The sequence below is a fragment of the Cheilinus undulatus genome, linkage group 8 (assembly GCF_018320785.1).
Source record: "Cheilinus undulatus linkage group 8, ASM1832078v1, whole genome shotgun sequence".
In the NCBI taxonomy this organism is placed as follows: domain Eukaryota; kingdom Metazoa; phylum Chordata; class Actinopteri; order Labriformes; family Labridae; genus Cheilinus; species Cheilinus undulatus.
The window spans coordinates 9,719,634-9,746,650 of NC_054872.1; the positions used below are offsets into that span (position 1 = coordinate 9,719,634).

Genomic DNA, 27,017 nt, shown 5'->3' on the forward strand with positions numbered 1-27,017 from the left:
CTCCCTTTCTTCAGTCTGCTTCAGGTCTGCTCGTGTTTGCAGAAAGATATTTGCTTGAGTTTACAGAGCGTGCGCATGCGTAGACATGGGCGCATGGAATACTGTTTGACTTCTCGGCTTCCGTACCTCCACCAGGAAGTTGCCACAGTAATTCAATGGGAACCTCAGAGATAAGTTTACATCGATTCATTTCAAAATGCGTTCAAGAACAGGAGCTCAGGCATCCAACGGTGAACCTCCCAGGGCTGAGAGACAGGTAAGCCCTGTCTCCCGGTCTGCTTAAAAAGGCACAGGGCTCGGATACGACATGCGATATATGACAGTTTGGTATGAAGTAGTACTGCTCTCTTTTCTGCACAGTTAATGTTGATAGCTGATCAATGATCATGAACATCATCAAACTGTCAAAAAGAAGACATGTTACTAGTCTTAGATCTTGATAGTCAAATTCTGTCGTCCAAGCCTAGTGGACGTTTTCTTGCTGTATTGCTTAAACCACAAACCTCTTAAAGTGCAGCACCGATCAGTGTCAGACAGTGCCTCTTCATGTTGAGAAGAGGAGCAACACATCAATTTTAACAGATAATACCCAACTCAACATGAGTGCCTTACTATAAAAGCTTTCCTTTCCTCCCAAGATTCAACTTGTAGGGCTCGACAGAAATTTACATCCATAGCATGGGGTTGGCACTGAAATAATATCTATCTATCTATCTATCTATCTATCTATCTATCTATCTATCTATCTATCTATCTATCTATCTATCCATCCATCCATCCATCCATCCATCTATCTATCTGCAGACAAATTTGATTTTTTTATGAAGAAATATTTTAGAGACCTTTCAAAAACCTGTTAAAACAAAAATGTTATTGTAATTTATTTAGCAATTAAAAAGAAACTACTAATCAATCTCTGACTATTGAATCCCAAATTTGTACAACAGGATTTAAATCTGGACTTTGACTTGGCCGGTCCATCAGTTCCAGTACTCCAGATTCCTTTTTCTTGGTCCAAAAGTCTGAACAGCTTTGAAGTATGCTTGGGGTCATTTTATTGTTGGTATATAAACCTACGACCAATCAGATTCAGTCCAGAAGGGATTCCCAGATGCACTTAGATGTTGTGGGAGACGTTCTCGTTCGTGATGCTGTCGGTTTTCACTAATTTGCACACAGTGTTTCCACAAATGGACCCCATACTGACCCATAATGACCCCAGAGTAACTTGACCTCACTGTGAGAACACTTTATGTCTTTCCCTGTTTGTATCAGAGACCATCCAGCATCGTGAAGTGCTTTAACAGGAACGAGGAATAGAATCCACCTTTTTAGACACAAATTTAAACCCACTCACTGGGCTTCTCTGAGAAATCAGAAATAAATTAGGCATAACATTCAGCCACTAAAAATATATTTTTTTTCTGTTGAGGAATGCAAGTAAATAACTAGAATTTGACATATTAATCAAGAAATAGTAATGTGCTTTACTATTTTTTCAGTTTTTTTTTTTGTAAAACAGTTACTTTGAAAATTCATGGCTAACAGTAATAATTATATTTAAGAATAAAAAAAAAACAGTTTCTTTGAAAGAGCTCCTGCATGCTGGTGTATTAACCATTACAGAAACATAAAAAATGATTTTGGTGGTTACCAGTGCTGTTAATTCAGAGCAGCTGTGGCATAAACCTTACATTTGGTGGTGGCCTAATTTGTTAATCACCGTATTAATATCAGAAATGCACCAATACCACTTTTTTCCAGACCAAGTACAAATACTTCTATTTGGTAATCACCGATACCGAGTACTTTCATGAGTATTAAATAATATTAATGAAATCTTAAAATTATTTTGAAAGTCTGTTTTATGTTTGTCAGATGTTCTTTTCTTTAATTGAATTAAAAATGAACTTTTTCAAGATATTCTAATTTTTGCACCTGCAGATGCACCTGTATGTTCAGATGTGATCAAACTAGAGATGTGACTCCAACTTTGACTTCAAGCTCACACAAAGAAAGACTAGCATCATGCTTTAAACCTATGACTATGTACAGTATCTACAATGATTAATGAGCAGATACTAGTAAAGGTATCAGTGCATTCCTAGTACATATATTAGAATATTTATGGCTATAAAAATGTTTTTTTTTCCAGTGTAGATGCTGGAATCTGGTGAGTGTTTTTTAATTGCCTTTTTCTTCCAGGATCCAGATGAACAGGTCAACAAAGCTGATGCTGATGGTCGATTGTCAAACAGTTCTGTGCTCCTGAACATTGGAAAATGTTTGATTTTAATCATCATTATCCCTCCATTCCTCAACTATGCATCACTGCAGAGGGAAGGACAGATGCTCCTGCCTAAAGGTTCCCTTAACTTACACTGACAAAGTTGTGCTATTGCTTTCAGTACAATTTTATATTTACTTACTTAACATGTGTAATAGTGTCTTAATGTGTTCAGTCATTCCTCAGATTTCAAATGGGAAGGCTTCCGTGAAGCTCAGTCTCTCTGTCTAATTTTTCTCTCTTATATCCAGATGGCCAGATTGTTGATATTGGTTTGGGTCAAAAGATGCATCTTCTGTGTAAAGGAAATGGAAAACCAGTTGGTAATGAAACCTGCAACAATCCAACCCAATCATGCACAAATCGTTTTGAAAAGAACTGCCAGTGTTTTATGAAACACAGGCTTATGTCTGTCTTCATTAATTTAGCCAACACTACAAACAGTTTGTTCTTCTTTAGTCATATTGGATTCACCAACGGGAATGTCTTCAGATGTTTGGTTCCATATCCAAGAAAGTTTGGCCACCCTAACAAAGGTGAGGAAATTACGCATCCTGTTAGGTCAGTTAAATATATTTTTTAATTGATATACTGTCAACATTCATTCCTATATTTATTATATATTAAACCTCTTCAAAGATGTAGAGCTGATTAATAGTACTGTGACAATTAAGATAAAGATCAAATGAATGCAGAATTATATATTATTTTATTATTATTATATTGATTATTATTTTCTCTGGACAGTTTTTTTTTTTAACAAATAACTACCAATAGCCATGTTGTTTAGGAGCAGTTGGGGACAATCTTTGCAGTCACCCTGCCACATCGTCTCTTCTCAGTAAGGACTCAGTGTAGCATAAAGCTGTGGCTGACAGCCTGCCTCATGTTGTTTGTCTGAAATGTGACCCAATTGAGGTCACTAGCTTGTTGGGAAAGGGTCTAGATGCATTCATAAACCAGTTGTATCTTTCATGCAATCTAGTTCCACCATCGTGCATTTTCTTAGTACTAAAGTGGGGTAGGGTAGAGCTGATTGAGAATATATGACTAATACAAGAGCGATCTTGTGAACAGCTCTGACTTTGTTCTGACTGTGTGTCATTTGCCTCAGGTCTGTACTTATGACAGAACAGGCTTGGGCTTTAGCAAGCGGCTGATGCAAAACGAAACTTCAGGAACTGAGAAAATCTGGGGGATGTCAACAACTGGACGGTTAGTAAACTAGCTGGTAACTGTTTTTACAGATTGTGTCAAAATGTGTACTGATTATTTTTAAGAGCAATGGTAAGACAGAAAATGATCAGAGCTGGGCCATTTAAGATATGCACCTAACAGTCTATTGAGGCCTTTAACTTGTAAATCATTAATGCACTGCTATTATCCCTGTCTCTGACACACTGTAAGGTTACATGACATTGCTTTTCACCTGTGCTGGTAGTCCTTATAGCGATCCCATGGGAGTGTTGTGACAAAAAAAACAAAATTACTGTTTAAAATAGCTGGTGCCATCAACACCTTTGAAAAAGTGTAGGCGCGGATATTTGCCACTCTGTAGTAACACATCTTCTTTTAAAAACACAAAAATTGAGGCAGCTTCTTTCTATAATTTTGATATTTAATTTTCCCGTTCTTGCTTGATGAGGGATTTTAGCTGCTCAGCAGCTTGAGGTGTCCTTTGCTGTATTCCATGCTTCATGAATGCTCCAAATATTTTCAGTGGGTGACAAGTCAAGACTGTGGACAGGGACAAGTGCCCTGAGCCATGCAGTTTTGATACATGCAGAATCCAACTTGACATTGTTTTGCTAAAATAAATAAGGCCTGCCCTCCTTGGAAAAGATGTTGCCATCTTGGCAGCATACGTTCATCCTAAACCTGAATACATGGGTTAGCTTCGATAAAGCCTTCTAATGGATCCCCCTTACATCACAAAACGCTAGCTTTGATGGATCGCCCCTCTCCTCTTCAGCTAGCACATAGCATCCATGTACATGTAGTTTATTGCAAATTTTGACAAGTTAAGTTTACTTAAAAACATTTGGGAAACCAATTAAATCTGGAAAGTTAAGTAAAGGAACATCATTCCTTGGATGTTTAACCCTTTTATTGATTTTCTAAATCAATCATGGTCAATATGATTTGGCTTTTTGACCCCAAAAAGTACAAAAAAACTCTTTGAGTCAGACACTCCAGAACATTCACCCAGTTCTTTGTTGTCTTTTTCTGTATGCTTTGGGTCATTGTCTTACTGGAAAATCAATCCTCTCTCAAGCCGTAGTTCTCTTGCACACTGAATAAGATTGTCTTATATTTTGCTTATCTACCTTTACACGCCTTCCAGGGATTGCTGCTGAGAAGCATCCCCACAGGATGCTGCTGCCACCACCTTACCTCACAGTGGGGATGGGGTGATTGTGGTGATGTGCAGTGTTTGGTGTCTGCCAAGACTGTCTAATGACAAAACATGCACCATTTTGATCAGACCAAATAACTTTTCCTCACTTGACCATACAGTCTCCCACCTGCCTGTTGGTGAACACTTTATATTACTTATTTGCGAAACCTGATGTGTCTTAGTGTGGTCGACTTGATAACACTGAAAAATCTTGCAGAGGATAAGTCAAATAAACTTCATGTAGTCTATTTAAGTAAGCAGGACTTAGGTTAAATCATATAAGCACTCAATATAATTAAATGTACCAAACTAAAAGATAAAACAACACACAGACTGTGGTCATGGCTAGGCTAATTTATTTTTAAAGATGCCAGGACAGTCATATGGCAGTAAGTTTGCAAAAACTCCATAATTTCATACATAATCATTTAAAAATCAAATCTGTTCACAACTTCTGGATGAGCATTTCTTGTTCCGGGTTTAACGGTCTCTTCTGAATGAATCCAAACATGCTCCTCATACTTAAGTCCAGGTACAGTGTAAAACTGGAGTGTTACAGTGGACAGAGTTCATGTGGATCTCAAAGACAATTGCAGAGAGCAGAAACAATGGTTGACAGTCCTTTGACTTAACAGCAGATTGATAGATCTTCAACAGACACCAGGAAAGGAATTTTGTTTGTTTTACATGTAAAACAAACAAAATCATTGGAAAAAAAAACTTACTGAGTACCTGATGAAGAGCTTAATAGATGCAGGAAACATTGGCAGGCACTGCAGGACAGCTAAGTTTGTTGTGCTGGTGTCTTGGTTAAAATGTGACAAAAGACAGAGAAGAGTAGACAAAGTCCTTGTCTAATCAAAGAAATGTGTTGTCTCACTGATGATGAACCATCTAGTTCATCTTGGCTCCTGGTACAGAGAGTGGGCAGTCACCAGTTTTTGATACAAGCAATCAAATTTACAGAATTCAATATCTGAAGGAGTGTGGAGACCACTTCACCTTAATCCCTCAAGTCTTTAAGAACACATTTTAGTTTGACACCTCAGATTTGATTTCTTAGCACAGGGGTGTCAAACTCAACCCAACAGGGTCCAGATTCTGTATTTAGGTCTTTGATTTAAAAAAAAAATCAAAATGATACGTTTAAAAGCTCAAAATCTGAGATAAAAAAGTCAAACGTATTAGTTCAAATGGTCAAAAAACAAAATTAAATGTCAAAACAATGTTTCTTAAATGGAAATATATGAGATAAAAGTTGAAATCAAGAGTTTTAAATGTAAAAATATGGGATGAAAGTAGAAATCATGAGTTTTAAAGGTCAAATATAAAATAAAATACAAAGAAATAAGTTTAAGTCATATTGCGAGTTGTAAAATGAAATTATGAAAAGAAAAAGGCAAATTAATTTCTTTTTCCCACATTCCCAAAATTTTATCCAATTATTTTTACTTCTAACATTTTCAAATTTTTAACAGGGACATTTTAAATAATAAGGTTAAGTTTGAATTTTTTATAGTGGAGGAAATCTGCAGACCTCATACCAGTGGGACACTTCTAATAAAATTATAATAAGGTCATGTGGGCCAGGTATAACTGCACCACAGGATGAATTTGGCCCTGGGGCTTTGAGTTTAACACCCCTGTATTAGCACAACAAACCTAGTAAGTTTGATTGGTCTTATTTATTCTGTCTGATGTAAGAGAGAAGCTACTATGACTGGATCTTAGCAGAGCTATTCCAGTTTGTTCTCTGCCCAGTAAGAGATTAAATATGAATAAAAGATACATCTGACCTTAAATGTATCTCAATTACTAAAGTTTTAGATTTTAGGAGAACCTCTTTTTATCTTTTGAATATTTTTTTCCTTTTACTTATGACTATTTAGTGGGCTCTTGATAAGCTTGTTAATCAGCAGATCTGAGAACACTACAGCTCAATTCAAAGGACACACTCCCATTGGGAGGATAACATTGACTCAGTGAGATAGATGATTTTCCTGTTGTGTTCATTATGCATGCTGGGAATCTTTGTCACATCTAACGGTAGAAATTAAGGTCCATGTCCAATTTGTTGAACATTTTGGTTGTATGCAGAGACAGATTATTGTTTTCATCTTCCAGGATGGTAGATGATCTTCACCGACTTCTGCAGACTGCTGGGATAGCCAAGCCCTTCATCTTGGTGGGCTCTGAGCTTGGCGCACTCAACAGCAGATTTTACAGCCACATTCACGATGTGTAAGTACTGTAATTTAGAAATACCCTGAGAGCTTACACTAGTTTAGCACACAAAGGTCTTGATGTCTTTGGAAAAAAGTTCTAATTGGCACTGGACAAAACCATTTGGTACAATATTAGACTATTATTACACTAATTAAAACATGCAAATATGAATTCTCTCTGCCAGTAGCATGTGGCCCATTGGAGTTGGCTTCTAATAAATATGGAAACATTTAAAAATGGGTCACAAAGAAAAAATATATATATTTAGAAAATTGTCAGTGTTTTTCTTAAACAGCTTTGCACTGTTATTTGACAAACATCACTGAAAATATGAATACATATTACAATTGTAGAGGATTACTTTAAGTGGGTAAATAGGGCAAAAAGGAGTTTTCTGTTCTTCAGAACAAATTACACTTCGATGTTCTGTGATTTTAATCGATTTTATGATATTCCTATTAAGAATGTCTTTAGGTATCTGTTACCTCATTTGGCTAAACACCCATTTAGATTGTGTTTAAGGGACAAGCCGAAAGAGAAAAGAAGAATGAAAAACAGTCAAATTCCTCATTGGGTCATTGCGTTAGTGGGTATGATGTGAGCCTGATATACTTTGTTCAGCATGGCTAACATTAGCAGCTAGCTTAGCTAGCCTTTGTTCCTCTATGCAGAACATAACATGCTTTGATATGTCACCTCTTTTCACCATGGTTGAGTAGTTATATGGGCGTCCAACCCTTGGCCTACATACCACTTTATCTCCATTTGCTACTGAAAAAAACTGTCACACCCCGCTGTTCTTACAACACGCTAACTGTTAAGCTACCACTAAGCTTCTCGTATTTACGTCTGGTGAATTGCTGGGACAAAGCACAGAAAGAAACACAGTGGCTATTAACTGAGGCTATGGTGGCCTCTACCAGCAGGAGGTTCATTACAGTTGAAAAGGGCATTATAGACATGAATTTCAAGCCTGTGTTTATAACAAGTGATAAGTAATTATTCTAACCAACTTGTAAATCTATTGCTGGCTAATTTGATAAACGAATTTAACCATTTAAGCACGCGTATCCCTAATTCCTAAGTTGTTCTTGTTTGACTTAACACTTAATTTTTTGCCTTTGTAAAACTCTCAGATTGTGAATTTAAAGATTTATCTTTCCTCAAGTACAGAGAAAGCTGTTGTGATGGTTCTGCTTGTATTCATAAATGTGGATTTCTGTTTGTATTGCCGAGCCCTTATTCTGACTGTCCTGTATTTTCATGCACACTTACAGTGGCTCTAAAAAGTCTATTCACCCCTGTAAAGGTCGGCAATTTTGTTGCATTAAAAAACTAAAGCCAAGAAGTATAATTTCAGAACTTTTTCCACCTGTAACGTAACCTCCAAGGCACAGCTATTAAATGATGAGACTGTGCTTATGAGGATAAAACCACGTGGTTCACTGTCACACTGAGTGATATAGAATGAAACTTGGTTATTAATGCACACTTGCTGTGAGTTTTCAATAAGTGATGCTTTAGTTCACTGCTAGCTACTGATCGAAGTGCACGTGTTTGGCTAAGGTGTTGGAAAATACAGTATAATTAGTACAAAAAATCTAGAAAATTACCAAATTTTCCAAAATTAAAAATTAAAATGGTAGAATAAAATATTTCTAAAGATATAGTCAAGTAATGGTATCAGGAGCAGAGAATGAACTCATACCTCTATTTGTGTGGGTTGTAACCTGAGCTTCTGCTCTGCTCTGTCCTTTCCTGTAACACCATGCAAAGCCAGAGGTATTTATTCATTTATTTTTATTCATTTATTTATTTGTGCAAAAGAGAGAAGATTAAAATAGTACAAAAGAATACATGAAACATATTAAATACACAGGTGGGACAAAAGAAACCCCTAAGGGCTTATAAGAGGGTCCCACACAATATTAAACACAAACATCTGCTAGATCCTGTCAGGGAAAAAATATCAACAAATTCATATTCTCAAAGTTAAAAGCAGGAACATAATACAGCTTACAGGAAAACAATTTTTGTGCCATAGTACAATGCACTTAAAAATTGCTATATGCAGTTAAAAGCGTTTGTTTAAGATGTCTTTTGAAGGCAAAAATGGAAGTGTGACTGCGGAGTGAGGCAGAGAATCTGTTCCAAATTACTGGGCCTCTGAACCTGGTTGAAAACTGTCCAAGGCTGGTTCTATATAATGGAGTATGGAGAAGATCAACAGATCTGGTATCATACTGGTGGATATCAGACCTAGTCACAAAAAAGCCATTGAAAGATTCAGGAAGTAAATTATATAGGTACTGAAAAACAATAGTGCCTATTTGCATAATATTTATATCAAATATATTTAATATTAGTAGGCTTTGAAATAATTGAGCAGTATGAGCATTCCACTCTGAGTATGTGACGATTCTAACAATTTTTTTTTGCAATAGAAAAATGGAATGAAGATTGGTTTTGTATGTATTGGCCCATACTATACCATAAGAAATGAAAGGATAAACCATACTGTAATACAGATCCATGAGATTTTTTCTTGACAAGATGTGTCTTACGCGCCGTAAAATCCCAGTATTTTTTGCTAATTTATTGGATACAAATGATATATGCTTTTTCCAGTTGAGCTTGTCATCGATAAGAACACCTAAAAACTTAACATATGCAACATGTTCAAGCACAGTATTAGCTATGGCAATAGGCTGGATATTATCAGACAGAGTTTTTACATTTAGGCTTGAAGATTATGTAAGCACTCTTTTTAATATTAAGAGATAATTTATTGCACTTGAACCAGTAGTCAATCCTATCTAAAACATTGTTCATTCGAGCAATCAATCTATGTTCATCTTTATGTGTGATGAAAATGTTTGTATCATCGGTATAAAAAATAAAAAATGCAACATTCGATATTAAAGGTAAGTCATTTATTTTTTTTATACTTAAATTTTATTGTTTTTCAAACAAAACATAACATCAATAACAACACCAAAACATAATAAGACATTGCCAGACATAAAATATCAAAATACAGATTTCAATACAAGTTATATGAGGATTTTAACACATTCAGCTGTAAGTAATCAGAGTTTATATTTAAAGGAGCGGTACATGCATTACAACAATATGAGTGTCTAAGGCAGACCACCAGGGACGCTATTTATTCTTCCAAGTATAGTTTCCATTTAGCCCATCTTTTAATGTATAAGTCTTAAAGGTAAGTCATTTATGTATATAAGGAGTAGAAGTGGGCCCAGTATGGAGCCCTGTGGAACTCCACACTGTAAATTACTGTATGAGGATTTAGCTTTGTTCCAAACAACATACTGTTTTCTGTTAAGCAGGTAACTTCTAAACCAATCAAGCTCAACGCCAGATACCCCATAAGCCTTTAGCTTTGACAATAACATGCTGTGGTCTACAGTGTCAAAGGCTTTAGATAAGTCGATAAAACTCCAACTGTAAATTCTTTTTGATCTAAAGCTGTAGATATTTTATCAACCAGCTGAATCAGAGAATCCATACTGATGCTGATATAGCAGGTTATTGTTCTTGAAGTGTTTGACTAATCTATTGTAAACTATTTTCTCAAGTATTTTAGAGAAACAAGGCAAAAGTGAAATTGGTCTGTAATTTGAAAATATTGATGGATCACCAGTTTTAAATACTGGAATGACTCTGGCCCATTTCAGTTGGTCTGGTACAATGCCTGTTTGGAGAGAGAGATTGAAGATAAGACATAACGGTTGTAAAATAGAGGGGAGGCACTGCTTTACTTACTATTTTCATTTTAAGGTCATCATGACCAGCACCAGTTAACTTTAAACTTGATACCATGTCACAGATTTCTTTCTCACTCACCAAAGTAAAGGTAAATGATGATGAGTATGAGACAGGCTCTATGACAGGTGAACTGACTTGCATAGAAGGGATTTTTGCTGCCAGAATGGGACCAATGTTAACAAAATAATTATTGAATTCATTGGCAATTTCAGTGGGATCCTCAGTGATGGCGTTATTGGTATGAAATTTGTGCTGAGGCGTTATTTTAGATGAGGGTTTATTTAAAACTTCGTTGATGACACTCCATGTCTTTTTCATATCATTTTTGAATACATTAAATTTATGTTGATAATATTGTCTCTTTGAATTTCTTAATAAATGATTGAGTTTATTTTTGTATTTAGAATAAACATTAAAATTCAAAGGAAAAGGATTAGTTAAATAGTCTTTATATAATTTGTGTTTTTTAGATATAAATTTTTTTAGCTCTTTAGTTATCCAAGATTTACTACCTTTTGGTTTGCTTAATCTGTAATTATATGGAAAGGTTTCATCAAAAATGCCAAAGACTTCATTGCAAAACGTGCGATATGCTTCAGATGCATCATAGGTCTGCAAAATTTGATCCCAGTGCCTATTGGACATTTTGTCAACAAATACTTTAATATTTGAGATCTTGAAATTTCTTGATGAAATATTTTCAGTAATTTGCCTTATTTCAGTAGAATGGTAGGCAGCAAGAATAGGAAGATGGTCTGAAATCTGTGCACAGTATACCAGACAGCTCTTTTTTATTTGCACAGTTGGAAATTATATTGTCTATTAAAGTTTTACTAAATGATGTTATTCTAGTGGCTTCTGATACAAGGGGATAAAAAGCATTTGCACATAAAATATTCACAATTTTGTCTGAATTGGAGCTGAGTTGCATTAGGTCAATATTAAAATCCCTTAATATAAAACAAGTTTTATTTTCTTTAGTAATAGTATTTAAAACTCATCAAGATCATCAATAAAAATGTTAACATTACAGCTTGGTGGTCTATAAACACAACCAATGAGAGTACGGCCTGGGAAACAGGGTGCATCTGTTAGCTCTATAAAGACTGACTCAGCATAGTTATCAGTATCAAGATTGCCAATTAACAGATCTTTTCGCAATATATATTTTAAGGACTCATTTACATAAAGGGATGCCTGACCTACTTTTTCTATGGAAGGAGACATGATTAAAGCCTTTTCATGAATACTGTGACACAGTCGAGTCATTTAACCAGGTTTCAGTGAGACCAATAACTGAGCAATCTAAAGGTAAAGATGTCAAATAGTCAGTAAGTGACTCAAAGTGCAGTTTACAGGCCTGCTCTCACAGTAGGCTGAAGGCCTGGGAGGATCCACAGTAGCTTGCTGTTAAGTACACCACCCAAAATATATCAGCAGTAAGTGCAGTAGTAGGGAGATGGATAAGTCCTGGTTGTATGTGTTCTTGTTGTCAGCCCAGAGTAGATGGGGCAGACTGAAACTGCCACAATCACAGGTGGTGGAATAGGCCGCTGAAGTTGTAATCCATTAAAATCTCAGGAAGCAAAAGCCATCCATAACTTTTGTCACTTTGATGTGGTAAAACATTACATGCTGCAGTATTCCACCAAGTCTTGGTTTTAAAATATTTATATTTTGTAAAAATGAAGCTAAAAACACATTGAAGTGTCAGGATCTCAAACACATTCAGCCTCCAGAAAGGAAACAGGAGACTATTTTGTTTATAGGGGATTTTAGTGCTCTCTTATGACATCTAATGGCACAAAACTTTCTTTAGAGTATTTTAGTTTGCTGCAGAATGCAGTGCCTCTTAATCTCCCAGTAAAATACTGTGCGTCTAACAAGTCTCCATTGCGTACCCTACCATGATCTACCATATGCAGGCCATCTTTGATACGCTTCAGTGATTATGTGACAGGCAGCCAACACAAGAGATGAAAGATTAAGTATTTAATCATGCGGTATATTGCTACCACCAACAGATAAATTAAGTAGTGCTGAGTGAATGACACACTTTCAAATGGAAACATTGCCCCTGGTTCTGGTGAACATGTGGTCATTTATCTGTTGGGACAAAGGACAAGAAAAAGACAGAAGGGATGACGCTATCCATCTCACACTTATTACGACGAGGGCCAGAAGGGTAACATAGGACAGGGAACAGATGAATACACAGAGAGACAGATGGACCTAGAGGGTGACAAGGACAAGGGTAGTTAATAAGTCTGACCTCATACATGTGTGTGCCATCCTCAGGCAAGTATCGGACCTGGTGCTGATTGATCCCATCCCAGAAGACATTTTTGAGGAGGACCAATGGAATGATTACTGGTGAGTTATTGCTGGGTTCAGGGGCATAGGTGGTTCAGAACAAGGACAAAAGATGATGGCTGGAGGGAGAAGAGGAGATAGAAACATGCTAAGGAAGCAGTAAAGAGGGAGAGATGTGGAGGAACAGAATGAAAAAGAAGATGGAGAAAAAAAAGGAAAAAGAAGCTCAGAGGGTGGGGGATAAAACATGATGCAGGGAAGAAAAAAAGATAAAAAGCAAATATATCAAACAAAGATTAGAGAGGGGGAGAAATCTAAAGCCTGATTGATGACTTGAGACTTAACTGTGGCATTTTCTTGTTTTTAATTGAGATTACTATGCCTGCATTGCTGGTATCATTTAAGTAACTGAGAGGTTTTTTTGGTACTTGAAATCAGTACTTCAGCTTGTACTCCTGTACCTTTCCACCATATAGCAAGAGAATCTACATCACATCCCAAACAGCTGTTGTACACAGCAAAACTGGATTGTTGACATCGGAGGGTTAAACATTGATTTTTAATTCCCAAAAGCGTAATTTAACTCCACTCTGAGTGAAATAGTCTTCAGTGTTGGAGTTATTTGACAGTGTTCATCCACCAGTGTTAGTTCAGCTGTGTCAAGAGTCAGGTGATCGAAGCTCCACCCAATTCTATTTCAAATCTGGGTGGATGTGTGGGCCGAGTTCCCCATCATACCCTTTGGCAGTGTTTAGATTTGTTTGGATGTTGCCTATCCCTACCGGGGATCTTTTGGCTTTTCTTTTAGTGGATTGTTGTTGTTTGAGGTGAGACACAGTACCATTGGTGAAGTTGTCTTGTGAGTTAGAGTTCTTACTAGAGGAGACCCAGCCTGACACAGAGTTACTCCAGCTCATTCATTCTGTAAAACATGAAAGACTTTCAAAAGTGGTGTTTAATTATATGTAGGGTGAATCATTATAGACTCTTTTTAAAGGGGACATGTTATGCAAAAATCACTTTTTCAGTCTTTTGTAACAAAAATAAGTGCCCCCGGCCTGTCCACTATCCCCTCTCTCCACCTTTCAGAAAATGTGTGCTAAAACAAGCCGTTCTCAGGTTTTCCCATCATGACCTAATGTGGGGAGTTGGCACCGCCCCCAGGTTTGGTTGGCCCTCCCCACTTGGAAGAAGTTCCTCCCTCCTCTCCTGATCCTCCTCTCAGCTAGCTGGGTCATGGTCAGGGGCAGAGTTAGACATTTAAAGCCACAGACACAGAAACAGCTTATTCTGAGCAGGGCTAAAACACAGGTTTTTTTTTTTAAACATGCAGAAATCCAATACTGGAGTGTTTTTTCAGCAACAAACTTCACAGACATGTTTTGGGGACCTCTGAGCAATATAAACTTGTCTTAAAAGGGTAAAATATGTCCCCTTAAAGTGTTAAATTTTACAATGTTTCACTGACTAAGACACTGCCAATTTCTTAGCCCCCAAAGTTATGATAAGACTTGAGCGAGTGAGTTCTAAGTTAGCTGCTCTACTCATACTCTCTTAGTACTGTTAGTCTGATAAACTTACAATTCTGTTTCTCTGATGATTGTTTTAAAGAAGTACGCTCAGGATCAGCTGAAGGGGTAAATGTAGTGTAATTCAGTTGTCCAGCCTACACAGTCTTTCAAAATAAGAACAGTATTCTTAGCATTTGGACATTCATGTCAGAAACAGTTGATTTGTCAGGTTGCATGCATTCTGCACCAGATTTGGAAAATCAAACATTTCTTCATGGATCTGGGTTTGTTCATGTGAATATTTTCATGTTGAAACAGCTGTTGAAAACATAACTTTGTGTAGTTTTGTATGCTCTGATATTAACATTTCCATTAATCAGAGCTAAAAGCCGATTCTCAACTGGCTTATATACTTCAAAGCCATGAGCATGTGCACTTTTACTTTATTCCTGCAGTAGCACAGTGGTTACACTGATCCATGGTGTTATGCTCTTGTTAGGAATGATCTCAGTGCCCTAAATAAGTAGTGTTTTGTCCTTTAATTGATTTGCAATGCAAATATATGCAAGCTGGGGACAACAGAGAAGCTTTGTGGCTTTCTGGCTTCTAAAGGAATCTTGCTTTTTGCCCTTTTAACTATTAACTGTTTCAGCAGACTTAGGAGACTGCTGATTCACATTAAACATGATTTGTCTAGTCAGGAAAACACAGCTATTGCAAAAGCATTACATTTGTGTCCAGAAAACATTATTCACAACAAAATTTCCTATGATGGAACAGTTTTAGATATTCCAGGGGGGTCCTTAAATAGCTTATAAAATTTTGCAAGAATAAGCACATGTGTAGTAAGTCATATGTGCTTCCTTGTTGGAAATAATTTACAGTTTGCCAAAATGATTCAGTGGTTGCTATTCATAGCTTTTACACTGTCAGCCAGAAAGGTTTCCAACTGCTGCATGCTATGGAGAAGCTGAGGATCTGGGTTGCAGCCTACATATTTGAGTTAGTTTTATTTATATATATATATTTTTGATGAAGATAGCTGTTTAGCTGGATGCACTAACTTACAAGGAAACTAACTTTGGTTATCAATCTAGAGAACCCTGTGTAAGAAACGAAACCCAGAGAAGAGAAAATAGCAACATTATTGTCCCAAATGCTGAAAATACGTAAAACTGTCTGTACTTTTGTATGCTCTCATCCTTGCAAAGCAAATGAATTTGCCAAACTCCATGTCTGTCATCAGGTAAATCAGTCTTGAAAAACTCCAATCTACAATGCTTGTGCCGAACTAAATACTGTTGGGACCAACCGGCTTCTTTTGAGGAGAATGAGGCGTTAGCTATGGGCGGGGTTTAGTTTTACGAGTTATTTGCAATGGCTGCCTTCAGTGTGGTGATTAGCTTGGATGTAGCTGCAACATAACGGCAGTTTTATTTGAACTGAACCACGTTTTATTAGAACCATGAAATGAAGAGTAAAAATAACACCAGAAGTGACAGCTTGGATTTTTTCAGAACTGGACAGCCTTCCTTTATTTAACAAGAGTAGAGAGCTACACTGAAAGCTTTTCATGATGGAAAAGCTGTTTTAACTTTTAACCAGGTCTGCTTCAGCATGGGTTTGCCATCATTGTGGGTGGGGTCAGCCTGTGTATTCAATGGCTGCTGCTGCTGTAGCAATTAGCTTGGGTGCAGCTTTAGGAAAATGGCAGTTTAACTGGAACTGGACAACATTTTATTTTAAAACAACTACCAAGAACCACACTGAAAGCTTGTCTTGGCAGAGAAGACATTTGCACATGTACCGACTGGCTTTGGCATCGGCTTTATTCACAGAGATCTCCAACATTAACAATCTAAGGCAGCGGTAGATTGTCAGCTCAGGAGAAGAGTACGTCATTTTGTCTTCTCACTCTGATTGGCCTTTCAGGAATAAGACACACAGAACATTCCTCCAATTACCTTCTAAAGATTTTTTAAAAAGACCTTCCCTTCCCGAACACTTTCTATGGGAGCTTTCCCAGATAAATGTAAAATATATTCATGCAATGGATATTTGAAACAGTTGATGTGGTGTGTCGGGTTATGGCAGCTGTGTAAGAAGAAGGATTCTCCACTACTGTAGATATACTGGTATGTAATCATCTTTGAAGTGAAGTTTTTGCTGTTGACTTAGTTCCACTCTGCTGTACAATCAATCAACCAGTCTTTATTTGTATAGCGCCAAGTCAGAGCCAAAGTTATCTCAAGACAGTTTACAAAGAGGGCAGGTCAGTCATTAATATTAGAATAAAGACTATACCCTAATATAATAAAGACCAGCATTAAAGGGGGTATAAGGGGGCCAAAGTGACAAAAACCTAAAGTTTATATGAATATCTATTTTTTTTTTTTTTGCTTGTCAGGTGACGTAAACATGCATTGTTTTGAAGAGATGGAGGATTAAAGCAGCTCCACATACAGTAGCTGTCAACATCCTGTTGCTCATTTTTCCCACTGGGCCTCTGTGCATGTCACCTGACTGAAAGCTATGAAAAGCTGGACAAGAGCTTCAGTGATTAATCAATATGTCAATTAGTGGAAAAAAATCAGCAGTTTTATTTTGATGATTTGCTTTGAAATGTTATTTGAATAGAAAAATCAGTGGTTCCTGTTTCCCATTCAAATGGGAATATTTTTAGTTGCATGAGAACATGAGTAATTGACTGTTTCTTTTTTTTATAACAGGAAAGACATATGGAGCTAAAACCTTTAATTTTGCCAAAATGTATTAACACTGAGCCATAAAACAGGATGTCCTTTGGTATTAAAAAGTATTAAAGGGTGATAAATCAATTCAGCCAAAATTAGGGCCTTTGAAAAATTAAAATGTCTTAAATGCAAGACTATGAGGTCTTATATTTTTTTATTAGAGTAATCTAAAGAGGTTGTAGATATCCTGAAACAGACAATTATACATTGTATTTTGTTCTTAAAACCTAAACTTATACTTCTTTACTTTCCAGCTTTAACTGTTGTGTAAAACCTGTGGATAGGCACTTCAAGACTGTGGTACTACTTAAAGGCAGCTTGAATGAAAAGAAGAGCTTCCATTGTCAGCTACCTTTTAGAAACAGGGATTTTTTCTCAGTTTAGTGTGAACATTTTCAAGAAAGCCTATTTTGCATACTTTAATAAGAAATATTACTGCTATTTTCTTTATCACATTATGTCACTAAAAAAACATGCATAACTATCATTTATGTAACAGGTTTGAAATCAAACTGTGATAGAGTCTTAAAATGTTTGAGGAGGGTCTTGAAAAAGGCCTTTAAAAGTCTTAAATTTAGTGTCAGATTTTCTGTATCCAAAAGCATGACTCATGGACAGGCGACACACTCAGAATCTCTCTGATCAGAATCAGGGGCAGCACACAAAACCCACAGGCTGAGGTTTCCAAAACAAGAGGCATAAAGTCTAAGTCAAAATCAAAATGTTCAGATTCAAAGGCTACGGGAAGCACAAGGGAAAGAAGGCTGAAGCGATAACACAGAGCCACAAGGCAAACTGGCACAGCAGGAGGGGAACACAGCATTATTTATAAATAGAAATAGGACAGTTGGAATTACTGAAGACAGAGCAGCAGATGAAGGTCCAACCTGACTGGCATGATGTGGTTCTGTAATGGATTCATCTGCATCAGTTATTCTATGGTGGTCTAGTGACATTACTCCCCTATAAGAGCCCTCCACCACTACAACAACACACACACAAACAAACAAAGACTCCAAAACAACAACAACAACCAGAAAAACTGCACATTATATTGAGGATAAAACAGAAAAATGCTCAGTGCCTGTTTATAGTTTTGGTACAGGGAGGATGGCAGAGAACACACATCAGCTGTGGTGCAAGGATGACCCCCTGTGTTCATACTGGGTATTACACCTTGGAGCCAATCCTGTAAGTTAAAAACTCTGATGTAGTACTTGTTTCAAACACAGTTGGTCTCCTGACCTCTGGATTGGTGCCTTACAGTTATTTACTGATTGTTCAAGTGATGCAAACTGGCACTGTGGTCATTAAAATGTTGATTAAGCAGATATTGTCCTGATAAAATTTACTGGAATGATGGTAGTTTAAATACATTTGACAATTGAGGAAAATCATACTCTGTAAATGACACATTTTAACAAGAATAAAATCAGGGAACCAATAAGTAATATGGTGGATAAGCTGTTTACTTTGTTTGCCTAAATCTTTTTAGCACAAAATTGCAATCTTGTTAAAAATGCTTGTATTAAGCAAGACTGTCCCAGCACTGATAGTCAAGGCCACCCATAAGGGAGTATAAAGAGGAGAGCTCTCCAGGGTCCAGCTACATGGGGGGCCTAACCTGAATTTAATCTGAAAAATAATCATTCTTATAAAAAAAAAATAATAATCATATTTATATATATGTTTTGGTTTTTTGTTTTGTTTTTTTGTTTGGATGGGCACGTTGACTAAACCACTAGGAAAGTAATGTTAGACTTCATAGCTTAGCTATGATGAGCACAAATGTCAGGAAGCCTATAAAGTAGAAGGAACTTGTCAACTGTAAGGGGAAAAGAATTAAATAGTTGTAAAAAAAAAAAAAAACTGATGAAAAGTGGCAAAAAAATGTTTAACAATTTCAAAAACTGGTTTAAGTGGGGGGAAGGGGTTAAAAGAGGCAAAATGGAATAAAAGTGGCAAAAATTGTTTATGTAAATGCCAAAAGGGGCAAGAAATGGTGGACAAAATGATGATAAGTAGTTTGAAAGTTGCAAAAAGGGGTTTAAAGTGGTAAAATTGGCAAAATAAAGTGGAGAAAAGAGGTTAGAAGAGGCAAAACTGGGAATAAAGTGACAAAAATGGGAATAAAGAAATGCCAAAAGGGGCAAAACGGGTGAAGATAATGATGTAAAGTGGTGAAAACGGCAAAATGGGTTAAAATTGGCAAAGATATGCAAAATTTGGCAAAAATGAGTTGAAGACAAGAGGCATATTAGTTCACAAAGTGGCAAAAATGCTGCAAAAAAGGCCAGGCAAAGTAGTAAAAGGGTTATAAAGAATTGAAGATGAGTTAAAGGTAGGGATATAATAATAGAAACTTAATAGAAACTACTTTAACGTCTTCCAACAGAGAAAGGTGATGCAAAAGACTTGAGTGCAGCAGTATCTTCATGTACCAGCGCTGTTATGACTTCGATATGAGAAGTTGTCAGAAGTTCACTTGCCTTCATGTGAGAAATAACACCACATAAAACTGTGTGTTCTTCTGTCATTCTCACTCCAGTTGGTTCAGAATTGAGATCCTGAAGTGCTGTGTGTTCGCTCTGAGTCCACAGTTCTCCTGTCTGATTGGTGTCCACATTCATCACATGACACAGAAGGCAGCATTGTCTCAGCACAACAATGTCAGAAAATGACTGAAAATGGCCTTAAAAATCCCTAGACATTTTGTTAGAACATTACACATCATACAAGGAATTTTAAAGTATTGATTATTATAGATATTCCTCACCTGCTAAGAGTTCCTTCCTCTCTCCTCTGTTCTCTTCTGTCCAAGCAGCAACTTTGGAACAGTGTTTAAGATTGGGGTTTTAAAATACACGCTGCTGAGTCAGCTGGTTGCAATTTTCAATAGGGGTTGACCAGTTTAGTTTTTTCAGAGCATACCAATTATTCATGGGACAGATATCTGATACTTGGAAACCATATGCATTACAGTAAAGATGAAAGTCTTTCTTTAAAAATTTAGATTTATATTATTTGTTTATGGAGGGAAACTTAAATGATACAAGGTCTCTGCAGGCTTTGAAAGTTTACAAATCAGTTACACAAAAACTAAGACTTTTAGAACACTTACATTTCTTCAGTGTTCCCATTAAAAGGTTTTTGCCACTGTTAACCGATTTTTGCTGTTCATCACCCTTTTTGCAACTTTTTTTGCCACTGTTTTGCAACTTTTACTCTATTTTTTGCAACTGTTTTGCCCCTTTTTATTTGGGATGGGAATCAATCCAATTGATTCAATCCATCAATATCATTTACATCTTATTTTAAAAGATTAACTTATCAATGCCTTGCTTCCACAGCTGACAAGCTGACAGGAACAGAGAAGTGAACATGGCTGACAGTCACAAAAACAGGCTGAAGCTGTTGAAAGTGTGGCTTCATTTTTCAATAAATGACAGAAACAGTGTGACATGCAACATCTGTTGAGCAGTGATTTCTTGCAAGTCATGTCTCTTTTTGTATGTGAACTGTTGTTTATGTACTAGATTTCAATTTATTTACACGTCCAGGATCCAGAGACTAATTTTCTATTTATTTTAACAAAATGAGCAGTAGTATTTTATTTTAATCCAAGGTCGGAGATTGAAGATCCAGAAAGCAGTTTGTTTTAACTGAGGCATTTCCAACAAAAAAGAGAATTGTTGTATATTTTATCATTTTCTCCTTCCAAACACTTGATGTTTGACATTATTAGTTATCAAAACTGTTTATTAGGCAGACAGACAGATAGGTTCTTTATTGTCATGCAAATACATACACCAATAGTGCACATTGGAAAGAAATGCACTTACCTGAAAATATACTAATAAAAAAACACTAAAATCTTAAATTATGAGCATAAATTTAAATATGAAAACACTTAGAATATATCTATATTTAAATATGACTATAGACATTAAAGTAGCCATACATGTTATTACCTGTAATTAAAGTGTTCTTGTCATTGACTCTCACTGAAGGTAGCCTACGTCTTGTTCAGAGAAAGAGTCTCAATAAAATTTGATTTGTAAACAGTGAAAAAACCTTTAGAGTATACTTTAAAAAAAATTAAATTCACAGGAAGCATTCAATAAGAGAAGAATGAATTAAATTGATAATGGCATTAATATAAATATAATCTTATCATTTACATAATCTTTTTTTCTTACTGTCTGACATTAAATCAGACTAAATGTTTCCTGTTTTAGGTCAGTTATGATGACCAACATTATCTTTATTTGCTTAATGCCAGAATATTGAGAGAGTTTTTTTTTTTAGATTTTTTATTACCCAATCAAAGTCAGAAGTTTACTTAGCATTTTACTTAAGATTGATCAATTTGGGAAAGCCCAGATGATGATGTCATGGCTTTGGAAGCTTCTGATAGGTTAATTGACATCATTTGAGTTAATTGGAGGTACACCTCAAACACACTCTCTCTTTCTGAGACATCCTGGGAAAATTCAAACAAATCAGCCAAGATATCAGGAAGAGAATTGTGGACCTCCACAAGTCTGGTTTATCCTTGGCTACAATTTCCAGATATCTGAGGGTGCCACATTCATCTGTTTGAACAATTACATGCAAGTATAAACACTACGGGAATGTCCAGCCATCATACTGCTCAGTAGTGTCCCAGAGATAAATGTGCTTTGGTATGAAATGTGCAATTCAACCCTAGAACAAAAGCTAAAGCCCTTTTGAAGATGCTGCTGATGCTGGTAAGAGAGTGTCATTATCCACAATGAAACAGGTCCTGGGCTGAAAGGCCACTCATCAAGGAGGAAGCCATTACTCCAAAAGTAACAAACAATACCAGATTACAGTTTGCAAATACACACAGGGACAGCCACCTTGATTTTAAAGACATATCCTCTGGTCTGATTAAACTGCCTGTCCATAATGACCATCATTACATTTGGAGGAAAAAGAAGGAGGCTTGCAAGCCTGAGACCCCCATCCCAACTGTGAAGTATGGGGGTGGCAGCATCATGTTGTGGGGTAGTTTTACTGCAGGAGGGACTGGTGCATTTCACAAAAGATGGCATCATGAGGAAAGAACATTATAACAAAATATTGAAGCAACATCTCAAGACATCAGCCAGGAAGGTAAAGCCCTGATCTCAGTCCTAAAGAAAATTTGTTGGCACAGCTGAAGAGGCATATGCGAGCAAGGCAGCCTACAAACCTGGCTCAGTTACACCAGTTCTGTCAGGAGGAATGGGCCAAAATTCCAGCAAAGTCTTGTGTGAATCCTCTGGAAGGATACCCAAAACGTTTGACCCAAGTCATACATTTTAAAGGCAATGCTACCAAATTCTAAGGAAATTGTATGCAAACTTCTGACTTTGAAGAAAGTAATACAAAAATTCTCGAAAAATTCTCTCTCTCATTATTCTGGCATTCAGAAAATAGGAATATTTTTGGTAATCCTACCTGACCTGAAACAGGAAAATGTAAATTTTGAGTTAAACGTTCCTAACTACAGTTAGACCTTTGTTGTTAGTTATGATGGTTATTAATGATGGCTATTATAACAAGATATTTTTTTCAAGGTGTGGTCAGGTTGTGCACCATGTGTGAGAGCTGTATGCCCCTTCATGTAACTGTTCTTATGTCCTTTGTTTTAAATAGTCCTTGCTGTAACTAGTTTAGAAAAAAATGTTCTCTTCTGCCTTATTTTAGCTGAGCTTCGTGTAATAGTTTGTGTTTAAATGTACTTTGCTCATTGTAATAGTTGGCAGAAGCCTGTGTAATAGTTCGTGTTTTGTGAGTGAGCAGGCTCTCAGGTAACAGAGGCCCTGCATATGAAATAAGATGGTAATGAGGAGGAGGAGGGGAACCTTATCACTCCAGGTCCAAATTCCGACAGTGAATTGCGCGGTTGTAACAAAAGTAACAGAGCGTCCATTCAGCCTGCACTAATCCAGATGGGAAAGTCAAACAGCAGAAAGTCCACCGCACAAACTCATTTCATCACTTTATTAATTTAGATATTGCCTCCTCGCTCCTGTGGGGAGGAAAAAAAGAGCCCCTCTGAAATGACCAACATCGGTGAGGCATTTTGCTCTACATGGTTCCCGCACTTCGTCTTCCTTCTGTTATCTGTTTAATTCATCCCGCCAATCTTGGCTGTCTTTACCCACTAAATTTCCCTTTGACACGCATGCCTTGCTTCGCATAATCCTCACTCCGGGGCAGAATTAAAAATGGAAAAAAGAGGTGGGAATAGGACAGGTGGCTGGAGAATCCTTGAAATAGTGTTCAGTGCTAGACCTGAGAATGATTTGACCAGATTTGAACCAGAGGGTTGACAGCGGCTGTGGTGGTGGGGGGCAGAACATGAGAATGTCAAATGTGAAGTCTGATTTAGTCTTAAAACATTTATATGTTTCTCTGAATCAGAAATTTATAGGTTTGCTTGTTTCTTTTACACCTACCTCCTGCTGTATCTCTTGTTGACCTACAAGGATTGTCTTTTTGTAACAGTAGGAAGTTTCTCCCTTTTTTCCCCTGTGTACTTCAGCCCCGTCTGACCAATCACTGCTGACATGCTCTGCTGAAGCGGCATCCAATATGCTCAACTATTGTTCTTTGGATAACAAATGCCACAACAACAGATGAAATGGGTAATTGAACACTAAAGTGCATGCTTGTACTGTAGTTTTTTTTTAAAGCAGTTAAACAGCTAGGATTCAGCTGACAAAGACATTGCTGCTTTGTGCTGTGTTCAAAGAAGCTGCAACAACTTAAGCATTGTAAGCGTTAGATCTGGCAATGCTAAATGGTCCATGGATTTGAGCTTGTGTAACATTTTACTCATCATCTGACTACTTTAAGTGCCCCCCCCCCCCCATTCACACTGATTGCAGAGGCTGCTATGTAAAGTTGGCAACAGTAATAACAAGCATTCACACAACACTGATGCAGCAGTGGGCATAATTTGGGGTCAAGCGTCTTGTAAAAGCACACATCACTATGTGACTTTAGGACATGGGGATTCAACCCTCTACTTCCTGGTTGGGAGATGATGAACTGCCAATGAGCAGTGGTAGACACAGTAATAGACTTCAGTAATAGAGTCAAAGTATAGATACTCATAGTCAAATTTTACTCCCAACACAAAGGAGAGTAGCTCATTGTATTTATTAGTTGCGTTAAAGTACTGGAGTACTTGCTTTAAAAAATACTTATGAAATGAGTTATCAGAACTGGCACCGGTTTTATATATTCCTTTCACCCTAGGTGCTCTGATTAGAAGCAAGACAACATGGACACCTTGTGTTCTGGTTTATTTAATGAGTTTTATGCATATATGGTGTCTGCAATACAAAATTAGTAATGAACACAGAGCAGAAAATATGCTAAAATAGATTAGCTCAGCTTTAAATTAGCATACATGAAAATAAGGCTAACATGAGAAATACAACTGAAGTAGCATTAGGCTCACTATAAGTAGCATGCAGCTAAGCAAAGTCTGTCAGCTTACATGGTAATTTGCTTCACTAGCACAAATATAAATCTACAAAATCATAAGCATAAAATATAAATTAGGCATGATAATACGTACAACACTGGGTAGATGAAATGATGATAGTATCTTAAACAGCAAATATGAACAAAGAGGAAAACGTACATCTTTCATGCACGCATACCACGACTCAGCTGCTAATGGAGATGCTACAGTGTGCTGTGTGTTCAGCTAAGGACAGAGGTATTCTTTGCAGCAGGAGATGGTGCATTGTCATGCATGAAGATATTTTTTCTATGGAAGGCACAGTTCTTCTTTTTGTACCATGGAAGAAAGTGGTCAGTCAGAAACTCTATATACTTTGCCGGGGTCATTTTCACACCTTCAGGGACCCTAAAGGGGCCTACCAGGTCTCTCCCCGTGATTCCGGCCCAAAACATGACTCCACCACCTCCTTGCTGACGTCGCAGCCTTGTTGGGACATGGTGGCCATCCACCAACCATCCACTACTCCTCCATCTGGACCATCCAGGGTTGCACAGCACTCATCAGTAAACAAGACTGTTTGAAAATGAGTCTTCATGTATTTCTGGGCCCACTGCAACCATTTCTGCTTGTGAACATTGGTTAGGGGTGGCTGAATAGTAGGTCTATGCACAGCTGCAAGCCTCTGAAGGATAGGTAATGCTTGTAAGTGTTGCTAACCCCTATAAATTAACCAGTGAAGAAGAGGAGAAGGCTGGCAAAAAAAAAAACACACAAAGAATAAACTTTAGCTTCGGTGGCTAGAGCAGCAGAGCAATGGGGCCCACTGGCTTCTTCTCCCTCTCCTCAGCATCTCCTTGCTGTTTTTATAAAGCCTCTAGATTAGTCTGGTGTCCTTTACTGACATACATGAGTGAGGATTTCTTTCTTTTTTTTTTTTTTTTCTTTTTTCCTTAAGATTTATTTTTTGGCTTTTTGTGCCTTTATTTGATAGGAGAAGGACAGTGGATAGAGGTGGAAATGGGAGAGAGTGGGGAGAGACATCGAAGCAGGGCCGCCCGCTTACATGGGTAGCACTAAAGACCGCTAGGCCATCTGTGCACCCCACGAGTGGGGATTTTACGCGAGTAACCACTGCACCAGTAATTTACTAACAGCTTTATAAGATAACTGCTTACTACACAAATCATTAACATGATGTATGACTTTAAAATGCACATTTTATGTTGCTTATTTCATTCTAAATTTTTCAGCATTTTAAACAAGACATTAGGCTAATCCTACAGTTTTCCTAATGTTCTTCTTGTTGGGTGAAACAACTCCATAATTTAGCACATGCTGAGGTGATTTGGCACATCTAGGTGTTTAATTTTCATTGATTTTTGCAGCAGAAAGTTTGATGTCACATAAAATGGCTTCTCTCAGCTGACGTGTGACATTAGAACATTTTTTTCAGTTGTCTAATAATCATATGCTTATTGTAACAATAGCAGAGGCACCAGGTTCCTCATAAATTTGTGTGATTTCATGGTGGGGGGATTTGGCCCTAATAACTTTGACTACACTCTGTGGCCCATTCAATGTTTCTTAGGTATTGTTGGCTGTATTAGGCTGGAATGAACGAGGGGGGCACACATGGTGCTTCACTAACTTTCAGCACCATGGCCAGCTCCATGTATGCAGTATATGAGTACAGTATACAGTGGCATACAGCGACTTAACCCAATACCACACAAACAGTTACAATATTTAAAGTCTTTATTGAACACAGCAATTAAACACTGATAGCGCTGCTGGAAAAAGTAAGTGAACCATTGGGCGAATGACTCCTAAAACGCTGATTAGATTCAGGAGTTAGCACACCGGAAGTCCAATCGATCAGACAAGATCTGAGCCAGGTGTAGAGCTATTCCGACTTATAAAACACTCAAGCTTTGTGAGCTTGTTCTCCACAGGAAGCATCTGCTGATGTGAACCATGCCTCATAACAAAAGAGCCCCCAGAAGACCTTCTCTGAAGAATTGTTCCAAAGTCATCTCAATGACTTTAGATTTCACCTGTCCACAGTTAGACCAACTGTCCACAAATGGAGGTGATACAGTACCATCTCTACTCTACTTAGAAGTGAGCGCCCAGTCAGGTTAACTCGAAGGGCACAGTGCTCTTAGAAGGCCCAGAGAGGTAAATAAAAAAAAGAACCCAGAGTAACAGCTAAAGGCTGAAGGAATCATTGGAACAATTCAGAGTCTCTGTT

At 37.2% G+C, this 27,017-nt stretch overlaps 1 protein-coding gene across 1 annotated transcript in view; it reads left to right on the forward strand.

Annotated features, from left to right (window-relative positions):
• The first annotated feature begins 104 nt into the window (after positions 1-104).
• si:dkey-122a22.2 overlaps positions 105-27,017 on the forward strand; it is a 36,066-nt gene continuing 9,153 nt past the window's right edge. Inside the window, exons 1-7 of the mRNA XM_041794382.1 lie at positions 105-256; positions 2,206-2,365; positions 2,539-2,610; positions 2,747-2,823; positions 3,402-3,502; positions 6,810-6,926; positions 12,999-13,073. Coding sequence (XP_041650316.1) covers positions 197-256; positions 2,206-2,365; positions 2,539-2,610; positions 2,747-2,823; positions 3,402-3,502; positions 6,810-6,926; positions 12,999-13,073 — 662 coding nt within the window. The 5' untranslated portion in view covers positions 105-196. The remainder of the gene's footprint in view (positions 257-2,205; positions 2,366-2,538; positions 2,611-2,746; positions 2,824-3,401; positions 3,503-6,809; positions 6,927-12,998; positions 13,074-27,017) is intronic.